The 23,274-nt window shown below is 48.0% G+C and overlaps 2 protein-coding genes across 9 annotated transcripts in view; one reads left to right on the plus strand and one right to left on the minus strand.

Annotated features, from left to right (window-relative positions):
* Window positions 1-2,918, minus strand: part of si:ch73-337l15.2 (glutathione hydrolase 6) — a 77,791-nt gene extending 74,873 nt beyond the window's left edge. For 2 of the 3 annotated variants that reach the window (XM_055632102.1, XM_055632101.1), the window contains exon 1: window positions 2,592-2,918. In XM_055632102.1, coding sequence (XP_055488077.1) covers window positions 2,592-2,731 — 140 coding nt within the window. In that variant the 5' untranslated portion in view covers window positions 2,732-2,918. The remainder of the gene's footprint in view (window positions 1-2,591) is intronic. The other variant, XM_055632103.1, reaches the window with a different exon arrangement.
* A 6,338-nt stretch (window positions 2,919-9,256) lies between these two features.
* On the plus strand, window positions 9,257-19,338 carry LOC129695291 (beta-1,3-galactosyltransferase 5-like). Of its 6 annotated transcripts, none has more exons than XM_055632107.1 (2): window positions 9,257-9,311; window positions 15,503-19,338. In XM_055632107.1, exon 2 carries the CDS (start codon window positions 16,579-16,581, stop codon window positions 17,587-17,589), a length of 1,011 nt encoding a protein of 336 aa, XP_055488082.1. In that variant the 5' UTR covers window positions 9,257-9,311; window positions 15,503-16,578; the 3' UTR covers window positions 17,590-19,338. The 6 variants fall into 6 exon arrangements, with proteins under 6 accessions (XP_055488082.1, XP_055488081.1, XP_055488080.1 ...); XM_055632106.1 differs by lacking the exon at window positions 9,257-9,311 and adding an exon at window positions 11,769-12,574; XM_055632105.1 differs by lacking the exon at window positions 9,257-9,311 and adding an exon at window positions 11,769-12,570.
* Window positions 19,339-23,274: the final 3,936 nt, after the last annotated feature.

Here is a 23,274-nt window from a genome sequence, read left to right on the forward strand (position 1 = left end):
GGATTGATGGCTGGCACGGACTCAGTGCACCAAAAAGCCTGCTTCCACGTTGTATCTATAAACTAAACTCCAATGAGGCAGATGGGAGGTCAGGACTGCTCTCTAGAGGATGGTTCAGTTGCCTGATAAGGGCAGAGAAGAAACTGCCCCTGTATCGTTTTCAGACTTCTGTATCTCTTGCCTGATGGGATAAGGAGAAGAGGGAGTGACTGGAGTGGGGAATGGTTAGGGTCCAGGAAGGTTTGTCCTTTCTAACACTTTAAACTTCCATGACTATTTTCTTGTTTTGTTATTTCAGTAACATCTACTTACGTGTGCAGATATTTTTGTGCTAATTATATTTTTGCAAAAATGTCTTGTTTTTGCACAGTGTTCTTTCTTTCTGTGTAACACCATTTCTCTCTTCATCGAGGTTGCCTGATCTACAGGATATACAGTGAATGGTTCTTCATTATCATGTATGCACAGCACAGTGAAATGTTTTTGCACGACCACAAAAGTACAGTCACCATATTTTTGCGCCATTTGATGCTGGGTATTTCCAGCATTTTCAGATTTTCATCCATTGTAGTTTTTAGATCATAATAACTTAATGTGCAATTTTATGTGTAATTCATGTGTAATTTCTGCATAATTTATGGGCCTGGGGTGCTAGTGGAAGCAAGATGTGCCTGCTGACATACTGCATTACAGCATGGTATGGCAGCTGCACCATGGCAGACAGGGAGAGGCTTCAGAGGCTTCAGAGGGTAACCAGGACAGCGCAGAGGATCATTGGTTGCCCTCTCCCCTCCCTGATGGACATCTACACCTCCCGCTGCCTTAGCAGGGCAAAGAAGATCACCAAAGACAGCTCCCATCCTGCGTTTGGACTGTTCGACCTGCTGCCCTCTGGAAGGCGCTATAGGTGCATCAAATCCAGGACAAACAGACTCAGGAATAGCTGCTTCCCGAGAATTATATCTACCATAAATTCAAATCCACACATGCACTGACTACACCGCCCAACACGGACTTCCATCTGTATATATGTATATATGTATGTAGCGCCGTAGAATTTGTGCACCTATTCCCCCCCCCCCCATCTCCCTTCTGTTTTGTTTTTCTGTTTCTTGTTTTTTGTGTAAAATTGTATGTATGCACTGAGTACGAGCAGCTTTCAGTTTCACTGTACATGTATAGTGACAATAAATGGCATATCTATCTATCTATATCTATATTTTCATTGTACCTGTACCTCACCATACTTCAGCATGAAACAATAAACCCGACTTGAAAGATACAATAATATGCCACAGAAATACAGTACATACGGAACACAAGCACTGCCTGAATTAAGTAAAAACAGAAAACATTCAGCAAATTTGTCAGCATCCATAGAAAGAGGCCTGTTGAATCAGTTTGTCTCCACAGATGCTGCCTGCCCTGCCACACATTCCATGCATTTAGATTTCCAGCATTTAGAGCAGAACCAAAGACCCAGAATCAATCCTGACCTCGTGCGCTGTCAGTGCTCCAGTTTCCTCGTACTTCCCAAAGACATGTGGATTTGTAGCTTAATTGCCCACTGTAAATTGCCCCCAATGCGTAGGGAGTGGATGCGAAAATGGGAGAGCATAGAACTAGTATAAATGGCAGATCTATGGACAGCTCGGACTCAGTCATAGGGTATATTTCAATGCTATACCGTCCCATAAATCAATCAATCCATGTCTTTATTTGATTTTTCACTTTCTAAATCAAGATGGTTTACTTTGGTTTATTGTCACATGTACCAAGGCACAGTGAAAAGCTTTTTTGTTGCATGCTATCCAGTCAGCAGAAAGACTATACAAGATTACAATCAAGCTGTCCACAGTGTACAGATACAGGTTAAAGGGAATAATCTTTAACGCAAGATAAAGTTCAGTATTGTCCGATTAAAGATAGTCTGAGGGTCTCCAGTGATCGAGTTGCTGCATTACAGCGCCAGACCCAGGTTCGATCCTGACTAATGTCCGTACGTAGTTTGTACATTCTCCCCGTGATCTGCGTGGGTTATCTATGAGATCTTCGGTTTTCTCCCACACTCCAAAGACGTACAGGTTTAGAAACATAGAAAACAGATGCAGGAGTATGCCATTCGGCCCTTCGAGTCAGCACCACCATTCAATATGATCATGGCTGATCGTCCAAACCCAGTACCGGCTTTTTCTGTAGGTTAATTGGCTTGGTATGAATGTAAAATTGCCCATAGTGTGTGTAGGGTAGTGTTAATGTGCGGGGATTGATGGCTGGCATGGATTCAGTGGGCCGAAGGGCCTGCTTCCACGTTGTATCTCTAAACTAAACTCCAATGAGGTAGATGGGAGGTCAGGACTGCTCTCTAGTCTAGAGGATGGTTCAGTTGCCTGATGAGAGCCGAGAAGAAACTGTCCCTGTATCGGAAGTTATGCATTTTCAGACTTCTGCATCTCTTGCCTGATGGGATAAGGAGAAGAGGGAGTGACTGGAGTGGGGAATGTTTAGGGTCCAGAAATGTTTGTCCTTTTTAACACTTTAAACTTAATGACCATTTCCTTGTTTTTGTTATTTCAGCAACATCTACTTACGTGTGCAGATAAATGGTCACCTGTTCCTCTTCTTCCTCTTCTTCCTCTTCCTCCTCTTCCTCCTCTTCCTCGCTCCAGTCCTTGGCTGGGATCTTTTGATAATGTGCCCCTGAGGCCCAATTCGTCGCACCGGCCGCCATTTCAAGCCTGGGCCCTTTTATCTCCTCTCCCGGGATCACTGTCGCCAAGTTCCGCCTCTCCTGTCAGTTGGTAAACTTTGTGGTGGCTTTGAGCGGCTCCGACAGGTGAGACAGGCCGCACCTCCACCTGCAAGACAAGTCGCCCCATCCTCTGTATACCGCATTAACGCTCACCCCGTAACATGGATGTCACATAATACTTGCCCCCGGCAGCTGAGTAATCCTCGCCCCGCCCCGCCACCTGTATAACTCATAGCCCCGCGCATTCCTTGCGTGGCCACGCCCCCGCCCCGACACCTGGATATTGCATTATCCCCGTCTTGTCCCCGGACACGACGCAAGCCACCCACCATCCCTACCCGCCCCGTCACCTGCATATATAATAACCTACCGCCCTGTACTCTGAATATACAATTCCCCCTATACAAGATGACCAACGTGCACAGTACTTTCTTTGTGTAAACAAGGAACTGCAGACGCTGGTTACACAGAAAGACACAGTGCTGGAGTAACTCAGCAGGTCAGGCAGCATCACTGGAGAACACGGATTGGTGACGTTTCGGGTCGGGACCCTTCTTCAGACTGATTTATTTCTCCCGGATAAAAATATCAAACACAAGAGGGCATAACTTCACGGTGAGAGGGGCAAAGTTCAAAGGAAATGTGTAGGGCAAATGCCCTGTGCAGTACTGTTCTATGTTGTAAATTTAACTCAGCACGTCAAGCAGCATCTGTGGAGTGAAAGGGATTGGTGATGTTTTGGGTTGGGACCCTGCATCAGGACAATTTCTAAAGTTGCCTGCCTGGCAGCTTAAATAGGATCCCAACAGACCTGTCAAATACGAAACACAACAACTGGAGGAACCCAGCAGGCCAGGTCAGGTTCTTTAGAGATTGTTCAAAGATATAGCATGGTAACAGGCCATTCGACTCACCGAGTCCACATTAACCACCGATCACCTGTTCTTTAGGGTCTGGGTGGTCACCCAGAGGAAACCTATGTGGTCACAGGGAGAAAATGCAAACTCCACACATGAGAAGAGTCAAGAGTGTTTTATTGCCATATGTCCTGAAACAGGACAATAAAATTCTTATTTGCAGCAGCATCACAGATATGTTAACATGGTACTCTGTAAAACCTATAATAAACAACAAAAAAGTTCAATATATATAGATTTAAAAAACGGACAAATAAATAAACAATAATAGTACAAAGTAAAAAATAATGCCAAGAAAGCCTATATAGTTCGGAGTCTATTTGAACATTGTTGTGTTTAATAGACTGATGGTTGCAGGGAAGAAACTGCTCCTGAACCTGAACAGCACCCAAGGTCAAGGTTGAACCCGTGTCTCTAGCACTGTGAGGCAGCGGCTCTACCCGCTGCACCACAAATGCCTCCCAGCATCTGTGAAGAGAATGGATGGGAAACAGTTTGTATTAGAACCCTTGTGTTCAAGAAGGAACTGCAGATGCTGGAAGATCGAAGGTACACAAAAACCCTTGTTTGGCCTGCTCCAGACCTGTCATGTGTCTTTCATTTGGAGTGACATTGTAACATGATAGCAGTTAACAGTTGAATCTTCTTATCCTAACCTTCCAAACTAAACTACCATATAATTAGTTTAATATATATATTTGTTACTGTTCACACTGCTCAATCCCCAAATTGGCAAATGGTTTAGGTTTATGTTTAGAGTTATAGGGTGGAAACAGGCCCTTCGACCCACCGAGTCCGCGCCGAACTGAGATCCCCTCACACTAACACTGTCCTACACAAACGAGGGACATCTTACACTTATACCAAGCCAATTAACCTACAAATCTGCACGTCTTTGTAGTGTGGGAGGAAACTGAAGATCTCAGGGAAAACGCACGCAGGTCACAGGGAGAACGTACAAACTCCGTACAGACAGCACCCGTAGTCAGGATCGAACCCGGGTCTCTGGCGCTGTGAGGCAGCAACTCTACCCAGGTCTGAACACATTTTCAATTGTTGCAGAACAAATGTTTTGTCTCTGACCCACATAATTTCCCTATTCAGTGATTTTAATTTTGTCAGTCTAACTAAATGACCTTGGTTCTAGTGCTTTGTTGTTTTTTTTCAACCATAACAGGATTAATATTTCCCAGAACATTCAGATTATGATGACATTTATTTGGTACAGTCTGGGATGAACAGTGCAATGCCCAAGCATCAATTAACGCAGTCAGCATCTCCCTCTATTCCTAAAGCTCACCAACCTCAGCATTGCCCTCTTCTGGTCTCTTGACATCCCTAACTTGAATTATTTCACCTTTGCTGGCTGTCACAGCCATACAATAAAGAAACAGGCCCTTCGGCCCACCATGTCCAGGTCAGCCATTTCCTCTTCTCCCCTCCCACGTCGGGTAGAAGCTTGAAAACACGTACCGCCAGGTTCAGGAACAGCTTCTTCCCCACTGTTATCAGACAATTGAATGGACCTCTCATAAGATAGTCCAGATCTCCCGATCTCTGGGGTTTTTTTTCTCTTTGCACAACTTGTTTTATGTGGCTTGATTGTGCTCGTACAGGAATTCTCCAGCTTACGTGCTAGGCGACTTACGTAAACTTGCACTTATGTAAGCAATTCTTTCAGCTCACTGATGTCCATGCGGTCTCCATCTTGGATCTCTCCCATGGTCTCCGCCTTGGAGCTGCCTCGTGGTCCCCACGCCAGAGCTCCCACATGGTCTCCATGTCAGAGCCCCCTCCGTGATATCATCGTCACAGTTCCCCCGTGGTCTCCGCCATGGAACTCCCCCATGGTCTCCACCTCAGAGCTCGCTCGTGGTCTCCAACTCGGAGATTCCCCATGGCCTCCTCATCAAATAGTAAATTTACATGTGCACAGAAACACTACCGTTTCTGACTTACGTAACACCTGACCTGCGCAAGGGCCTGTGGGACGTAACCATTACATAAGTCGGGAGAGTCTGTATAATATGATTTGTTTAGATGTCAAGCAAACAATGTTTTTTACTCTTGATACGCATGTGCTTTTCACTGTACCTCGTTACACGTGACAATAAACAAAATAAAAACTAACATGCCAAAAGCCACATGGTGGCACAGCGGTCGTCGCTGCCTTAAAGACCCAGAGACCCGGGTTTGATCCTGAATACGGGTGCTGTCTGTGTGGAGTTGCACGTTCTTCCTCTGACCACGTGGGTTTTATCCAGGTCTCTGGTTTCCTCTCATACTCAAGACGTACAGGATTGTGGGTTAATTGGCTTCTGTAAATTGTTCCTCGTGTGTAGGATAGTGCGAATGTACAGGGTTCATAAGTTAATTAGGATCAGAATAAGGCCATTCGGCTCATCAAGTCAATTCCACCATTCAACCATGGCTGATCTATCTTTCCCTCTCAACCTCATTCTCCTGCCTTCTCCCTATAACTCCTGATTTGTGGTCAAGTCAAGTTTATTCGTCACATACACATACGAGATGTGCAGTGAAATGAAAAGTGGCAAAAGTGGTCGGTGCACCCCTGATTGGCGATGATGGGTGGTCGGCTTGGACTCAGTGGGCCGAAGGGCCTGTTTCCACACTGTATTTAAAAGTCTCAAAAATAAGTCAAACAGTAATAATAAACCAATATCAAGGATATATTGATCAAAGAGAATTTAAGTGTTGGAGGGGGTGAATGTGAAACATGGGCCTAAGGGCTTGCATGGCTTGCTTCCATGCAGTGAATTTCAGCTGGTTCTCTGCATTGTCCACTGTCGAGGTTTTCAGGTAGAGCAAGGGCCATTACTGCAAGCCGTAACATATTACCCACTGCAACAAACAGCTTGCTCGAGCTGCAGCTGTCCAATTAAAACAAGTGCAATTGATCCCTGATCCCTGCAGCCTTTTATTTAACCTATTCATTATCCAATTTACAGCCCCCTTTATCTTTGCAGCTTCCACTCTAGCCGCAAGTCCCTGGTGAGGTATTTTATCAATGGCTTTTGAAAGTCAAGTTATACAACACCCATCACATTATCCTCTCCATTAAGTCCCTTAGATGCTTAAGGAATTCAATACATTTTGTTGGTCGGGGTGAGATTTCCTTACATTTGAACTGCCTACTAATTATTGCCTTTAATACACAGAAGATTTTGAATAGGTTTCTCTAGCACACTGTTCATTCCATCTCTAACTTCCTGAAATGTAATCTGTGGCGCCAAGCTGGACATGTGTCGCTTTCCAATCCCTTGGCACCTGTTGAAAGGTGTCAAAACGTGGCCAGTAGGACTTACACACAAAGCACTGGAGCACTTGATCCCTCAGGATTGTTCAGAGGGAGTGGTGCACTCTCAGATACAGAGTCATTCAGGAAAATGGGAGCCGGACTTCAGAGACAACATGCAAAGGCCCTTTGGATCGCTGAGTCTGCGCTGACCAGCAATTCCCGCACACTAGGGACATTTTTTACAATTTTACAAACCCAATTAACCTACAAACCTACAGGTGGACAAAAATGCTGGAGAAACTCAGCGGGTGAGGCAGCATCTATGGAGCGAAGGAATAGGTGACATTTCGGGTCAAGACCCTTCTTCAAGGATCACCCACTGAGATTCTCCAGCATTGTTGTCTATCTTCAATTTTTTCCCAGCAACTGCAGTTCTTAAACATTTCGTATACTCCACTGAGAAATCTCCTCAAGGTATGCCTACTTTGAAGAAGTTCTCCTCCTGAAGAAGGGTCTCGACCCAAAACGTCATTATTCCTTCGCTCCAAAGTTGCTGAGTTTCTCCAACATTTATGTCTACCTTCAATTTTTCCAGCATCTGCAGTTCTTTCTTAAACCTACAAACCTGTACATCTTTGGAGTGTGGGATGAAACCGGAGCACCTGGAGAAAACCCACGTGGTGATGGGGAGAACATACAAATTTCACACAGACAGCACCCGGAGTCAGGATCGAACCCGGGTCTCTGGTGCTGTCCGTCTGGTGAACCTTCTCTGTACTCCCTCTATGGCAAGAATGTCCTTCCTGTGAGGTAACCAGTTACCTGAGAAGTAACTTTATTGCACAGAGGGTGGTGGGTTTATGGAACAAGCTGCCAGGGAAGATAGTTGAAGCAGGTACTATCATAACGTTTAAGAGACATTTAACATGGATAGGATAGGTTTCAAGGGATTTGGGCCAAGAACGGGCAGATGGGAATAATGTAGATGAGGCATGGTGGTCAGCGAGGACAAATTGTTCTGAAGGCCTTGTTTCCACGCTATACTACAGGTACTATGATACTAAGGCATAGGCACGGAGACTCAGACAAATATGAAAACACATCAATTATCCATTGGACAGTGAAACGAAAAAGACTGAAATAAAATAAGACATTCTTGTAAAAACACAATTAGGAAATAATTACCTTTAGAATTGAATTTATTTAGCCCTAGGATGGTGAATCTGTGGAATTCATTGCCACAAGCAATTTTTAAAGTGGAGATTGTTGTGTTCTGATTAGTAAGGATGTGAAAGGTTCCAGAAATGCAGGAGGATGGGGTGAAGAGGGAAAAACAAATCAACCATGATTGAATGGCGGAGTGGACTCGATGAGCTGAATGGCCTAATTCTGCTTCTATGTCTTGTCCACGGCAATGCAAGAGGTGGTGATAGTGTTTCGTTGCTGACGTGGGATTAGGGTTGTACAGGTCGGTTGAAGAACCTAATAGTTGGAGAAAAGTAGCTGTTCCTGAACTTAGCGTTGTGGGACTTCAGGCTTCTGTACCTCCTGCCTAACGGTAGCAGTGAGAAGAGGGCACGGCCCGGATGGTGGGGATCCTTGATGATAGATGCCACCTTCTTGAGGCAGTGACTGGGTGTAGATGCTGCTGGTGGGGAGAGATGTGTTCATGATGGACAGCCTCTGCAGCCTCACGTTCTTTGCATTGGAATTGCCGTACCAGGCCGTGATGCCACCAGTCAGGATTTTTTCCATGTTGCATCTCCAGATGTTTATTATAGTGTTCGGTAACTATACCGAATCACTTAAACGTTAGACTTTAGAGATACAGCGTGGAAACAGACCCTTCGACCCACCGAGTCCGCGCCGACCAGCGATTCCCGTACACAAGCACCATCCTACACACTAGGGACAATTTACAATTTTAAACCAAAGCCAATTAACTTACAAGTCTTTGGAGGATGGGAGGAAACCGGAGCACCCGGAGAAAACCCACGCAGCCACAGGACGAACGTACAAACTCCGTAACGACACCACTCTTATTCAGGATACATGGAAAAGAACTGCTGATGCTGGTTTACAGCGAAGATAGACACAAAAAGCTGTAGTAACTCAGCGAGTCAGGCAGCATCTGTGGGGAAAAGGAATAGGTTATATTTCGAGTCGAGGATCTTCTTCAGACTTAACTGTATCATTGATAAGTATGTAGAGACACTGGCGAGTCTTCCTCATGATTATATCTATGTGCTGGGCCCCTGTAAAGGTCATCCGAGATGTTATCGCCCAGGAATGCAACATTTGATTCCCCTGCTCCTCCCCCACCAAATCCATGCACCCATCTTGCCAACATCTCCTCCCCTCACTCTCTCCGTGCCAGAGCAAGGTATGGCACGGCCCTGTTTTTGTGCTTAAACTTGCGTTGCTTGGTTTCATCAGCGCATTCAATGTGTTGGGACTTGTCGATGAATTCATGCTGGACTTGTCTTGTAGTTTCAGCTGGGTTGATGCAGAGTTTGTGTGAAACATCATGCTGAGCTTTTCTCTGGGTTTCCACTGACTTGTCTATAGTTTTTTTAGCAAGGAATTTACAGAGTTTGAGTATTTTTGCTTCTGGGTGTTTGCTGGGGTTTTTTTTTAAGGGTTTTTGTTTTTTATTGACTTTTTGGCTTTTTGGGAAGTCTTTTTGCAGAGTTTGTCTTTCGGTTTTGTTTTCTGGAATTTGTGGGCATGTGCTGAGGAGTTTCAAAGTTTTTACTGAGTTTGTCTGAAGCTTTATGTTGTGTTTTTGCAGAGCTTGTGTTTTTTTTTCTGGAGTTTGTGGGCATCCCGCTTAGGTTTGTCTGAGAGTTGTTAATTAAGCTTAAGAGTTGCTTGCAGAAATTGTTTTGTTTTTCTGAGCTTATCAGCATTCACTGCATTTGCCTGAGGAGTTTTAACCTCTCAGGCAAATGTTTGATGTTTATTTTCTGAGTTTACTATCAGTGGCACGGTGGTGCAGCGGTCGAGTTGCTGCCTTACAGCGCCAGAGACCTAGGTTCAATCCTGACCAGGGGTGCTGTCTGCCTAGAGTCTGTACATTCTCCCTGTGATTGCGTGGGAGGAAACCGGGTGCTCTGGTTTCCTCCAACACTTAACAAAGACGTACATGTTTGTACATTAATTTGGCTTCAGTAAAAAAAAATTCTAAATTGTCCCTGGTTAGTGTTAGTGTACGGGAATGGCTTTCTTCGGCTGGCTTGTCGGGCGGACTCGGTGCACCGAAGGGCCTGTTTCCATGCTGCATCTCTGAACTAAACTAAGTATTTTGCTAGGTTTTTGCTGAGTTTGTCTTGGGAGTTGCTGTCTGTACGGAGTCTGCAAGTTCTCCCCGTGACCTGCGTGGGGTTTTCCCGGGTGTTCTAATTTCCTCCCACACTCCAAAAACGTAGAGGTTTGAAGGTTAATTGACTTCTGTAAATTGTCCCTGGTATGTAAGATAGAGCTAGTGTACGTGGCCCTGGACAAGAAAGGTCAGTGCCTGCTGTACTTTTTGAGAAGGCGCCGCTCCTTCAACGCCTGCAGTAAGTAGCCAGCCCCATCTTTTTGGCTGCCGTATTTACTGGGGTAGCAGGGCGAAGGCAGGGGACACCAATAGAACTCATCAGGAAGGCTGGCTCCATCCTGGGGGGTGGAGTTGGATTCATGGGAGGTGGTCTTGGAGGAAACCGAAGATCTTGGAGAAAACCCACGCCGGTCACGGGGAGAACGTACAAACTCCGTACAGACAGCGCCCATAGTCGGGATCGAACCCGGGTTTCCGGCGCTGCAAGCGCTGTAATGCCCCTGTCCCACTTAGGAAACCTGAACGGAAACCTCTGGAGACTCTCCGCCCCACCCAAGGTTTCCGTGCAGTTCCCGGAGGTTGTAGGTGGTTGCCGGCGGTTGCAGGTAGTGGAAGCAGGTACGGAGACTGACAAAAACCTCTGGGAACCTCTGGGAACTGCACAGAAACCTTGGGTGGGGCACAAAGTCTCCAGAGGTTTCCGTTCAGGTTTCCTAAGTGGGACAGGGGCATTAGGCAGCAACTCTATCACTGATCCACCCAGCAATGCTATCTGTTTGGATAGCATACAAACAATGTTTTTTCACTGTACCTCGATACACATAGTGGGCGGCGTGACTCACGTCGCAGCGGCCTCTGCAGTCCGTCTTTTTAGGTTTCTTTTGTCCCGTTTTAATGTACTTTTTATTATTTTTTTTTGATGGGGTATGTGTGTGTGTGTGTGTGTGTGTGTGTGGGGGGGGTGGGGGTTGGGGGGGTAGGCGAACTTTTAAAATCTTTCCCCTGCACGGAGAACCTGACCTTTTCCCTGTCGGGTCTCCGTTGTCGTTGGGGCTGCAACGTGGAGCGGCCTCAATCTGGAACGTCCTGGGGCTCCAGTCGCGGAGCTGCGGAGCTACTCACCATCATGGAGCTGGCCGAGTCCGGAGCAGGTGGAGCTGTGGTAGCGCGCTGCTGCGACCCAACCCTCGGAGATTCGGAGGCTCCAACCGCAGGTCTGGCAGACAGTAATATCGGGAGCCGGCGGGTCCCTGGAGGGAGACCGCTTTTCAGGGCTTCCGCAACGGCGACTTCTCCCGCCCGAGTAGCGGGGTTGAAGAGTACCTGGAGCGGGGCCTTACATCATCGCCCGGCGTGGCTTCAATGGCTGCGGACCTTTGCTAGCGCCCGCCGGGGGCTCGAACAACAAGAGCCGGAGCGTGACCTTGCATCACCCGGCGCAGCGTTAATGGCCGCGGGACAATTGCCATCGCCCGCCGGGGGCTTTGACTCGGACATCGGGAGGGGAATGGGGGGTGCAGGGGAAAGATCCGTTTTTTTGCCTTCCATCACAGCGAGGAGGAGATGCGCTGTGATGGGTGTCTGTGTAAATTGTGTTGTGTCTTAGGTCTTTTTTTCACGTGTGTATGACTGCAGAAACAACATTTCATTTGAGCCTCTATGAGGTTCAAGTGACAAATAAATTGTATTGTGTATTGTGTATTGTGTACACGTGACAGTACATAAACCTGAACCTAAACCTTTTAACTGAGTTTGATATTTTTTTTATCAGAGTTGGTCTGAAGTTTTTTTGCTGTTTTTTTTTCGCAATAGTTTGTGTGAGACATTTTTTTCTCAGAGTTCTGGGCATTTGTTTGGGCTTGCCTGAGGGATCTTAACTGAGTTTGAGTCTGTTTGTCTTGTGGTTTCTTTGTGGATTTGTGGTGGAATTTGTTCGTGGGTTGGCGTTGTTATGTAAAACAGGTCTCTTTTTATTAGGCTGGGCGGTGCTGAGATTACTGTTAGTGAACCCAAATCTAAAATATTCAGCCTCTGTAGAGTGAGATCAGATTCCAGTTAAAAACAATTCTAACGCCATTCTCAACAGTATCAAAGCTCGGCTTTATGGGGAGCCGGGAACTTGAAAAGAAGTTTTTAATCCTTGCGTGACTTTCATTTAAAGTGAGTCGAGGCTACATTGATTGGGTTTCAATGGACTGAGTGTGTTCCCAGTTCCCAGGGTCGCAGTGAACCCGCCTCCGCCCCGGGACGTCGGTTGATCGGCTCCGGACCGCCTCTGGTTGGCTGCAGCGGCTGCCGATCGGGGGGCAGCGGAGAGTTGGTGAGTGAGCGGAGAAGTTGGTGGCGAAGATAGCTCCGCTGTATAATTTTTGGTTGTTGGTCACCGCTCTCCCAGGAGCAGGTGGGGCAAGTGTGGCGGCTGGGTCTGCGGGAACGGTGCTGGGTGGGTGCGGATTCTGCGGGAGCGGTGCTGGGATAGTGCAGGAGGGGTGCTGTGTCTGCGGGAGCGGTGCTGGGAGTGTGCGGGAGCGGTGCTGGGAGTGTGCGGGAGCGGTGCTGTGTCTGCGGGAGCGGCGCTGGGAGTGTGTGCTGGGACGGTGCGGGAGTGTGCGGGGAGCGGTGCTGGGTGTGTGCGGGAGCGGTGCTGGGAGTGTGCGGGAGCGGTGCGGGGAGTGTGCGGGAGCGGTGCTGGGAGTGTGCGGGAGCGGTGCTGGGAGTGTGCGGGAGCGGTGCTGGGAGTGTGCGGGGAATGTGTGGATTCTGCGGGAGCGGTGCTGGGATAGTGCAGGAGGGGTGCTGTGTCTGCGGGAGCGGTGCTGGGAGTGTGCGGGAGCGGCGCTGGGGTGTGCGGGAGCGGTGCTGGGAGCGGGAGCGGGCGCTGGAGTGTGCGGGAACGGTGTGCTGGGAGTGTGCGGGAGCGGTGCTGGGGTGTGCTGGTGCTGGGAGCGGTGCGGGAGCGGATGTGTGCGGGAGCGGTGCTGGGAGTGTGCGGGAGCGGTGCTGGGAGTGTGCGGGAGCGGTGCGGGAGTGTGTGGGAGCGGTGCTGGGAGTGTGCGGGAGCGGTGCTGGGAACGGTGCTGGAACGGTGTGGGGTGTGCGGTGCTGGTGGTGCTGGGAGTGTGCGGGAGCGGTGCTGGGTCGGTGCTGGGAGTGTGCGGGAGCGGTGCTGGGAGTGTGCGGGAACGGAGCTGGGAGTGTGCGGGGAGCGGTGCGGGGAATGTGTGGATTCTGCGGGAGCGGTGCTGGGATAGTGCAGGAGGGGTGCTGTGTCTGCGGGGGCGGTGCTGGGAGCGATGCGGATTCTGCGGGAGCGGTGCTGGGATAGTACTGGAGGGGTGCTGTGTCTGCAGGAGCGGGTGCTGGGAAAGTGCAGGAGCCATACAAGTCGAAACAGGCCCTTCGGCCTGACATGTCCCAGCTATACTAGTCCCACCTGCCTGCGTTTGGTCCATATCCCCCCCCCCCCCCCCCAAACCTGTCCTATCCATGAGTTTTTCTCCAGCATTTTTATATACTATCTATGTACCTGTCTAACTGTTTCTTAAGCGTTGGGATAGTCCCAGCCTCAACTACCTCCTCTGGCAGCTTGTTCCATACACCCACCACCCTTTGTGTGGAAAAAAAAGCCCTGCGGTGTGTGCGGGGAGAGGCACTAGGAGGGTGTGAATTCTGTGGAGTAACGCTGGGAGAGTGCAGGTTCTGCAGGGTGGAGCTGCGGGACCAGTGCTGGGAGAGTGCGGATTCTGCGGGAGTGGACTGGATTGCTCATTACTTTAGTTTATTGTCACGTGTACCGAGGTACAGAGAAAAGCTTTTGTTACCTATTATCCAAACAGCGGAAAGACAATACATGATTACAATCGAGCCATCCACAGTGTCCAGATACAGGATAATAACATTTAGTGCAAGATAAAGTCCAGCAAAGTCTGATCAAAGGTAGTGCGAGGGTCTCCAATGAGGTAGATGGATAGTAGATCACGACTGCACTCTCATTGTTAAGGGGCTGTCCCACTATACGAGTTTATCCAAGAGCTCTCCCGAGTTTAAAAAAAAATCAAACTCGTGGTAATCACGTTGAATATACGTAGCGGTTACGTCGGAGCTTGGGACGTCTCTTAGCGGCTCGTAAGGCTAACGACAGGTACTCGGGAAACGCGGTAAGCTCGTGAAGCTTTTTCAACGTGTTGAAAAATGTCCGAGTTCGAATCGGGGGAAACTCGGGAGAACTCTTGAATGACCTCGTACAGTGGGATAGGCTCTTTGGCCGGATGGTTTTGTTGCTTGATGGCAGCTGGGAAGAAACAGTCCCTGAACCTGGAGTTGTGCGTTTTCACTCTGTTCTACTTTTTGCCAGAGGGGAGAAGAGGGAGGCCCAGTGTGCGACTCGTCCTTGATTATGCTGCTGGCCTCACCAAATGAACGCGATGGAAGGGAGGTTGGTTTGCTTTTTACTGTACCTCGGTACATGTGACTATAAACCAAAGCAAACTAAATTTCTAATATCCCAATCTATCTCATTGTGCCCCTTGCACTTTAAAAAAAAATCAGTAACTGTACCATTATATACTGCACTCTCTTTCCCTACGTGATGTACTCCTTTATGGTATGATATGCCTGGATAGGACGCAATACCACGTTTTTCACTGCATCGTGACAATAATACGCTGATAACAATAACCTTTTATTTTGTGGCAAGACGAGACAAGACACATTTATTGTCACATGCACCAATTGATACAGTGAAATTTGTGGTCACCATACAGCCATACGAATAAAATAAAAAACACAGAACACGATAGTCTTTAACGTAAACATCCCCACACAGCGGAATCAAAGTTTACCACTGTGAGGGAAGGCACCAAAGTTCAGTTACCCTCCTCTGTTGTTCTGTTGTTGTTCTAATCAAAGTGGTGTAGAGGTGCTGCTTTCCAGCACTTGCAGCTCCGGAGACCCGGGTTCGATCCCGACTACGGTGCTGTCTGTACGGAGTTTGTACGTTCTCCCTGTGACCTGCGCGGGAGAACTCCGAAATCTTCGCTTTCCTCCCATGCTCCAAAGACATACAGGTTAATTGGCTTGGTAAATGTAAAAAAAATTGTCCCTAGTGTGTGTGTGTGTGTGTGCGTTGTGTGTGTGTAGGATAGTGTTAATTAATATTTTGGGGATCGCTTGTCAGTGCGGACCCGGTGGGCCAAAAGGGCCCGTTTTCATGCTGTATCTCTATACTAAACTTTCCCTTTTCTTTATCCAAGTGGTTCCTTCTCTGGATTTTGTCGGCCATCTTTCTTCGGACACGGACTCGTTTGGGATTTCCTGAGGCCACAAGTCGGGTTGGAGACACGGAGCACAGACTGGATGGGTGCAGCTACTTCAACTTCCACAACCTCCCTTCCCCCTCAGCCAGCCGGCATGAAAGTGAACACCATTTATAACGCGTGGCTTGGTGAGACGTGGATGCGGTTGGCAGTGCCGCCATTGGTTGCCCATCCATGTTTGCCCCCACACTGAGGTAGCAACTATTGGTAAGAACAACAGTTACATATTCCTGCTGGGATTTAGAGATGATGCTTTATTACCAACCTTAACAAAATTACTCAAATCAGAACCCCAAGCTTCTATGGGACTGAAACGTGCACCTATGGATTAAAAAAAAAAACTCTTCGTGAACTCTGAGCCATGAAAATATGATGCATCTTCTTCCTGGCTGTGTTGGTTGAATTGAAATCTTTACCTCTGGAAATGAACTCTTTGAGTGAATTATCAGCCACTAAAATACATTCTCCTTGGCTGCATTGTTCATAGGTTTATTGGAGCAGAATTAGGCCATTTGGCCCATCAAGTCTAATTGGCCATTCATTCATGACTGATCTATCATTCCCTCTCAACCCCATTCACCTGCCTTGTCCCCTTAACCCCTGATACCCGTACTAATCAATAATGTCAATGTCTACCTTCAAAATACCCAATGACGGCCTCCACAGTCTTCTGTGGCAATGAATTCCACAGATTCACCACCCTCTGACTGAAAAAATATCCTCCTCATCTAAACCACTTTCAAAAGGTACATCCTTTTATTCTGAGATTATCGTCTCTGGACCTAGACTCTTCCACTAGTGGAAACGTCTTCTCACCATCCACTCCCATCATTGGTGAGATTGAAACTTGTATCTCCGGATATCAGCTCTCTTCAAAGAACTAAGACCTGTTGTGATATGACTGGCTGCGTTGATAGGATTGAACATTGTGCCTCCAGATATAACTCTTCAAATGAGCAGCAAGCCACTATAATATCACCAGCCGTCCTCTCTTGTTGCATTTTATCAGACCGATGAAGCTAAGAACTTGCTTTAAGGCTTTTGCCCTCGCGTTGCTCTCGGCGTCTGCTGCCTTCCTCGTCCTAGTTTTCCGAGATCCTGGGAAACTGAGCGGGAGGCCTGGTGGACGAGCGAGGGGCAAGGTCCTGGAGCGGGGGCGGGGTGGGGAGCCGGCGGAGAACGGAGGGGTAGACTTCACGGAGTTGTTCAGCCGGACGGAGGAGGTGCCGCCTTGCCGGCATGGACAGGACCTGATGGTGCTGGTGACCTCCGCCCCGTCCAATGTAGCGCGCCGGGATGCCATCCGCAGCACATGGGCAAGGCGCAGACTGCCCAGCCCCTTCTCCTGGCAGGTGGTCTTCCTAGTTGGACGTCCCCCGGAGAAGGAGGTGGCCACCTTCCTCCGGGCGGAGCAGGGCGAGTTTGGGGACCTGCTGCTGGGGGGCTACCTGGACACCTACAGGAACCTGACCCTGAAGGTGATGCATGGCCTGAAGTGGGCCGCTTCCACTTGCCGCCCCATCTATCTGCTCAAGACCGACGACGACTGCTTCGTCAACACCGACCGGCTGCCCGGCTTCCTGGTCCGGGACAACCCAGTCCGGACCGGACTCTACGCCGGGTCCCTCTTCCCGGCCGAGCGGAGGCAGGTCATCCGCGACCCGTCCAGCAAGTGGTACGTGTCTTGGCGGGACTACGGTCGGGAGGTCTACCCTGCTTACACCAGCGGGGTGGGCTACGTGCTGTCCTTGGACGTGGCGCAAGCCCTGCTGGAGGAGGCGGCCAGAACCCGCCCCATTCCCGTGGAGGACGCCTACGTGGGGATCCTGGCGGAGGCATTGGGCGTTGTCCCGCTGGCCAGCCCCCGCTTCGCCAAGCACAACGTGGCATGGAGGGTGTGCAACTACAGGTACCTGATGGTCATCCACCACCTCAGCTCCACGCAGCAGCAGCTGGCCCATCAGAGGATGGTGCGAGCTTGGACCGCGTGCCCGCACAGCGCAGACATCACCACGTGGCGCTGAGGGTGGAGATGGAGGCGCGAGGAGCTGCAGGCGCTGGGATCTCCAGCAAAGCGCAAAGCGCTGGAGGAACTCAGCGGGTCACCCAGCATCTTTGGAGTTTGGGAATAAAGTTCAGGAGGAGCCTGGACCATCAGACTATTAAACACTACAACCTCTAAATAGGCTCTGAATAACATAGACTTGGGGGCATTGCTTTTGTCTTTGCACTATTGTTGTTTGTTTATATATCGTTCCATTTCGGGACGTATGACAATAAAACACTCTTGACTTTTAATTATGTAATTGAATCTTCTGCAGTTGTATAGGGCTCTGGCAAGACCACATCTGGAGTATTGCGTACAGTTTTTGTCTCCTAATTTGTGGAAGGACATCCTTGTGATTGAGGCAGTGCAACGTAGGTTCACGAGAGTGATCCCTGGGATGGCGGGACTGTCATATGAGGAAGGATTGAAAAGACTAGGCTTGTATTCACTGGAGTTTAGAAGGATGAGGGGCAATCTTATAGAAACATATACAATTATAAAAGGACTGGACAAGCTAGATGCAGGAAAAAATTTCCCAATGTTGGGCGAGTCCAGAACCAGGGGCCACAGTCTTAGAATAAAGGGGAGGCCATTTATGACTGAGGTATGAAAAACCTTTTTCACCCAGAAAGTTGTGAATTTGTGGAATTCCCTGCCACAGAGGGTAGTGGAGGCCAAATCACTGGATGGATTTAAGAGAGAGATAGAGCTCTAGGGGCTAGTGGAGTCAAGGGTTATGGGGAGAAGGCAGGCACGGGTTATTGATTGGGGACGATCAGCCATGATCACTATGAATGGTGGTACTGGCTCGAAGGGCCAAATGTCCTCCTGTACTTATTTTCTATGTTTCTATGCAGAGTCTTTCTGCTGAGTAGCAAGCACCAAAACCTTTTTTACTGTACCTTGGTACATGTGTCAATAAACTAAACTGAACTAAATTCTTGATCTCCCAAATTTACCACATTGCGCCTTTGCAAGGTTTCTAATCTGAACTTTCTCAGTAGCCGTAACATTACCTTCTGCACTCTCTTGCCCTGTGTGGTATGATTTGAAATTGAAAAATATTTTATTAGCCAAGTAAGTATACATACAAGGAATTTGCCTTAGTGCTTTGCTCGCAAGTAACAACACAACTCGCAAGTAACAACTCCATTTGCCTGGAGAAGGACGCAAAACAATGTTTAATGAAATTAAACTCCGCTAAACAAGGTGACTTTAGAGATATCGCGTTAAAGCCGGCCCTTCGGCCCATCGAGTACGCGCCGACCAGCGATCACCCTGTACACGAGTTCTACCCTGCATTTGCATAAGCCAACTAAATTATAAACTTGTACGTCTTTAGAGTATGGGAGGAAACCGAGTCACCTGGAGTAAACCCATATCATCCCAGGGAGAACGTGCAAACTCCATACAGAGAGCACCCGTAGTTGGAATCAAACCTGGGTGTCTGGCGCTGTAAGGCAGCAACTCTACTGCTGCACCACTATGTGCCGCCCCAAACTTTGCGGGCCGGGGCTCTTGAAAAGACCAAGGCCTGCGGGATATCCTGGTTGCTACCATTTTAACCCTTCCCATTCCCACACTGGCCTTTCTGTCCTGGGCCTCCTCCATTGCCAGAGTCGGGCCACCCGCACACTGGGGAAACAGCACCTCCTATTCCGCTTGGGCAGCTTATACCCCAGATGTACGAACATTGAATTCTCCCATTTCAGGTTACAATCAACCCCCCCCCTTCTTCGTGCCCCAGCTAGATGTACCTGTTTTCCCCCTCCGCGTACATTCCTTCCTCTGGCTTCACAATTCACAACTCTTCAATTTTTCTGTCTCACACCTCTGGCCTTTGTCCACACTTTTTGACTGTCAAACCCCAACCCGCTCTTGCCTGTTTTCACTGACCACTTGCCAGGTTTTGTCCCACCCTCCCTCTCTTCCAGCTTTCTTGCCCTACCCCCAACCCCTTCATCACACCCACCACTATCAGTCTGAAGAAGGGTCCCAAGAGGAGACCGGTGGGTTGTTGGAACTGAAGGACCCATTAACGTGCGTGTAGAACTTATTTATCTTATTGTTCATTCCGGTGGGGGGGGGGTCAGGGCATCGAGCCCAGGAGTTGGGATGTTCTGTTGCAGCCACAAAAGTTGCCGGTGAGCCAACACTCGAGAAGTCCCTGGTCACTGTACCAGAGGAAGGAGGTGCTGAATCTGTAGGAAGGAACTACAGATGCCGGTTTACACCGAAGATAGACACAAAATGCTGGAATAACTCAGCAGGACAGGCAGCATCTCTGGAGAGAAGGAATGGGTGACGTTTCCTGTCGAGACCCTTCTTCGGACCGAAAACGTCAACCCGTTTCTTCCCTCCGGAGATGCTGCCTGTCCTGCTGAGTTACTCCAGCATTTTCTATCTATCTTCTTCAGAAAAAGGGTCTTGAAGAAGGATCTCGACCTGAAAAACGTCAACCATTCCTTCTGCTGAGTTTGCCTCCAGCATTTTGTGTCTCCCTTTACAATGCAGTTGCTGGGACTGCAGGGCTTAAGTTATTATGTTGGACAGGAGGAAGCCAAGCTGTGGCTTTTAAGAGATTGATAAAATGATGAGGGACACGGTAGCTGGCACAGAGGTAGAGTTGCTGAAGAACCAAAGAGCCTGTGCCTGCGCTTTACTCTTTCTGTGTTCTAAGCCGATGGCTGGATGGGTAGAGTCAAGAGTTTTAATTATCAAATGTACTGGCAGCGGAAGAATGACATCTTTCCAAGCTGCAACATAACAGGCCCATAAATACAAATATATAATCAATAATGCAATAAATTAATAAGCATAATCCAAGAAGCATAATAGTGCAAAAAACCAAAATCTGCAGTACAACTGAAAGTAGTACACAGCAGATTGTAGTTGGTGAGGTTAGTGTTGTGCAGTGTTTAAATCTGATGGTTGCTGGAAAGATGCTGTTCTTGAACCTGCAGGTCACGGTCTTCAGGCTCCTGTGCAAGAGTCAAGTCAAGAGTCAAGAGAGTTTTATTGTCATGTGTCAGAGATAAGACAATGAAATTCTTGCTTGCTGCAGCACAACAGAATATGTAAACATAATACAGAATGGGAGATAAAGTTCAGTGTGTTTATAGACCTTAGACCATATATATACACAATAAATAAACAGATAAAGTGCAATAATAATAATAATAGACTGTTATTGTTCAGGACTTATTTGATGTTGTATTTAATAGCCTGATGGTTCTAGGGAAGAAGCTGTTCCTGCACCTGGACGTTACAGGTTTCAGGCTCGTGTACCTTCTTCCCGATGGCAATGGAGAGATGAGTGTGTGGCCAGGATGGTGTGGGTCTTTGATGATGTTTGGCTGCCTTTTTGAGGCAGCGACTGCGATAGATTCCTTCGATGGTGGGGAGGTCAGAGCCGGAGATGGACTGGGCAGTGGTCACAACTTTCTGCATTATTCTCCGTTCCTGGACGTTCAATTTGCCTAACCAGGCCACGTTGCAGCCAGTCAGCATGCTCTCTACTGTGCACCTGTAGAAGTTCGAGAGAGTCCTCCTTGACATACCGACTCTCCGTAATCTTCTCAGGAAGTGGAGGCGCTATTATAATTTATAATTGCATCAGTGATTCATCCAACAACAGTGGTGTCGTCGGCGAACTGTACCTTCTTCCTGATGGTAGCAGCGAGATGAGAGCATGGCCTGGGTGGTGTGGGTCTTTGATGTTGGCTGCCTTTTCGACCAGTACCTTATTTACATGGAGACACAATGAATTGCAGATGCTGGAAGCTTGTGTACAATGCAAAGTGCCGGAGTAACTCTGGGTCATGCAGCATCTCAGGAGGCTATGGATGGTGACATTTTGGCTCGGGCCCCTTCAGCATACTTGAAGGAGTAAAGGGTTCCGACTTGATATGCCTATCTATGTCTGGCAGAGATCCTACCTGACCCACTGAGCTACTCCAGTACTTTGTGTTCCACCTCCTCTGTAGATCCGTATGATGGTGGGGAGGTCAGTACCTGTGATTCACCGGGCCGTGTCAAGTAATTGGCTGATCACCATTTTGAAACACTTGTTTTATTCCAAACTTTATTAATAATTTCAACTGAAAGTGCCTTATCATTACTCCAAGTCTCAGTAGGCAATAGGTGCAGGAGTATGCCATTCGGTCCTTCGAGCCATCACCACCATTCAATGTAATCATGGCTGATCTCCTTAATCATGTAGTTCTTACCAACCCTTCTCTGCATAAATGTTCGGCACAATTTAACAGGCACAGTGGTGCAGAGGAGAGTTGCTGCCTTACAGTGCCGGAGACCCGGGTTCGATCCTGACTACGGGCGCTGCCTGTACAATGTTCTCTCTGTGAACATGTAGGTTTTCTCCAGTTTCCTCCCACATTCCAAAGATGCGCAGATTGGTAGGTTAATTGGCTTCTGTAAATTGTCCCTACAGTGCGGGGTGATCGCTGGTTGGCATGGACTTTGTGGGCCGAAGGACCTTTTAACACACTGTATAAACTAAACTGGCAAGGCCATGTTGTATGCACTTGGATTTTATCTACTGTACAGATTTAATAAAGCCGCAACGGAATTGATCTGTGGGTTATTTTATAATAAAAATGCACACCTGTCATCTTAGATTTGGGCTATAGAAGTGAAAAATCACATCATTTTCTCTACCCTTTTTCATTATGACTTTTTGGAATATTATTCAGCCTAGCAAAATGTCAGAGAATGGTAAATCATATGGTCATATCGTATGCACAGTATTGGGACCGTTTGACTCCACTGGTCCATTAACAGGGGCGGCACGGTGTCACAGCGGTAGAGTTGCTGCCTTACAGGGCCAGAGACCTTGGTTTGATCGTGACAATGGTTGTTGTCTGTACGGAGTTAGTACGTTTTCTCTCAACTGGTGCTTATCTACCGCTGGAGTTTCCTACTTGGTGTTGATATACTGTCATGTGTACTTGGACAAGCTATTGATTGCATGCTATCCAGTCAATCATTCTATACATGAGCACCATCAAACCAGACACAAGGACAAAAGGTGCAAAATACAGGTTTTCAGCATTGTAGCGTTATGTTGTGGTGGCGTTGGGAAAGGGGGAGATGCAGGCTGGGTTCATGGTACACCAGTCATTGAATAGGCATGGTGGTGCAGCTGCAGTTCGAATGGATTGTTGTGTCATTGCAAAAGGCCTGAGTATAGGGAGAGAGGGCAGTTGTACATGGCTGGGACCTGGAGTAAACAGTTTTGGGTCTCCAAATCTGAGGAAGGACATTTTTAGAGGGAGTCAGAGACTTCACCAGACTGTGCATGTCTTGAGGACTGATGAGAAAGGACTTGATACTCTCTAGAATTTAGAAGAGAGGTGTATCTTAGTTTACAAATTTAGGGTTGGACAGGCTAGATGCAGGAAGATTGTCCCATGTTAGGGAGGACAAGGGGTCACAGCTTAAGGTAAAGGGGAGACCTTTAAAACCGCGATGAAGAACTTTTTTCAGCAGAGAGTGGTGAATCTCTGGAACTACACAGATTGAGGCCAATTCATTGGCCATTTTAGTGTAGTAAGATGTGGCCCTTGTGGCTACGGGATCAGGGGGTAATGGAGAGAAGGCAGGTACGGATACTGAGTTGGCCAGCCAAGATCATATTGAATGG

The sequence above is a fragment of the Leucoraja erinacea genome, chromosome 3, assembly GCF_028641065.1.
Source record: "Leucoraja erinacea ecotype New England chromosome 3, Leri_hhj_1, whole genome shotgun sequence".
NCBI lineage: Eukaryota > Metazoa > Chordata > Chondrichthyes > Rajiformes > Rajidae > Leucoraja > Leucoraja erinaceus.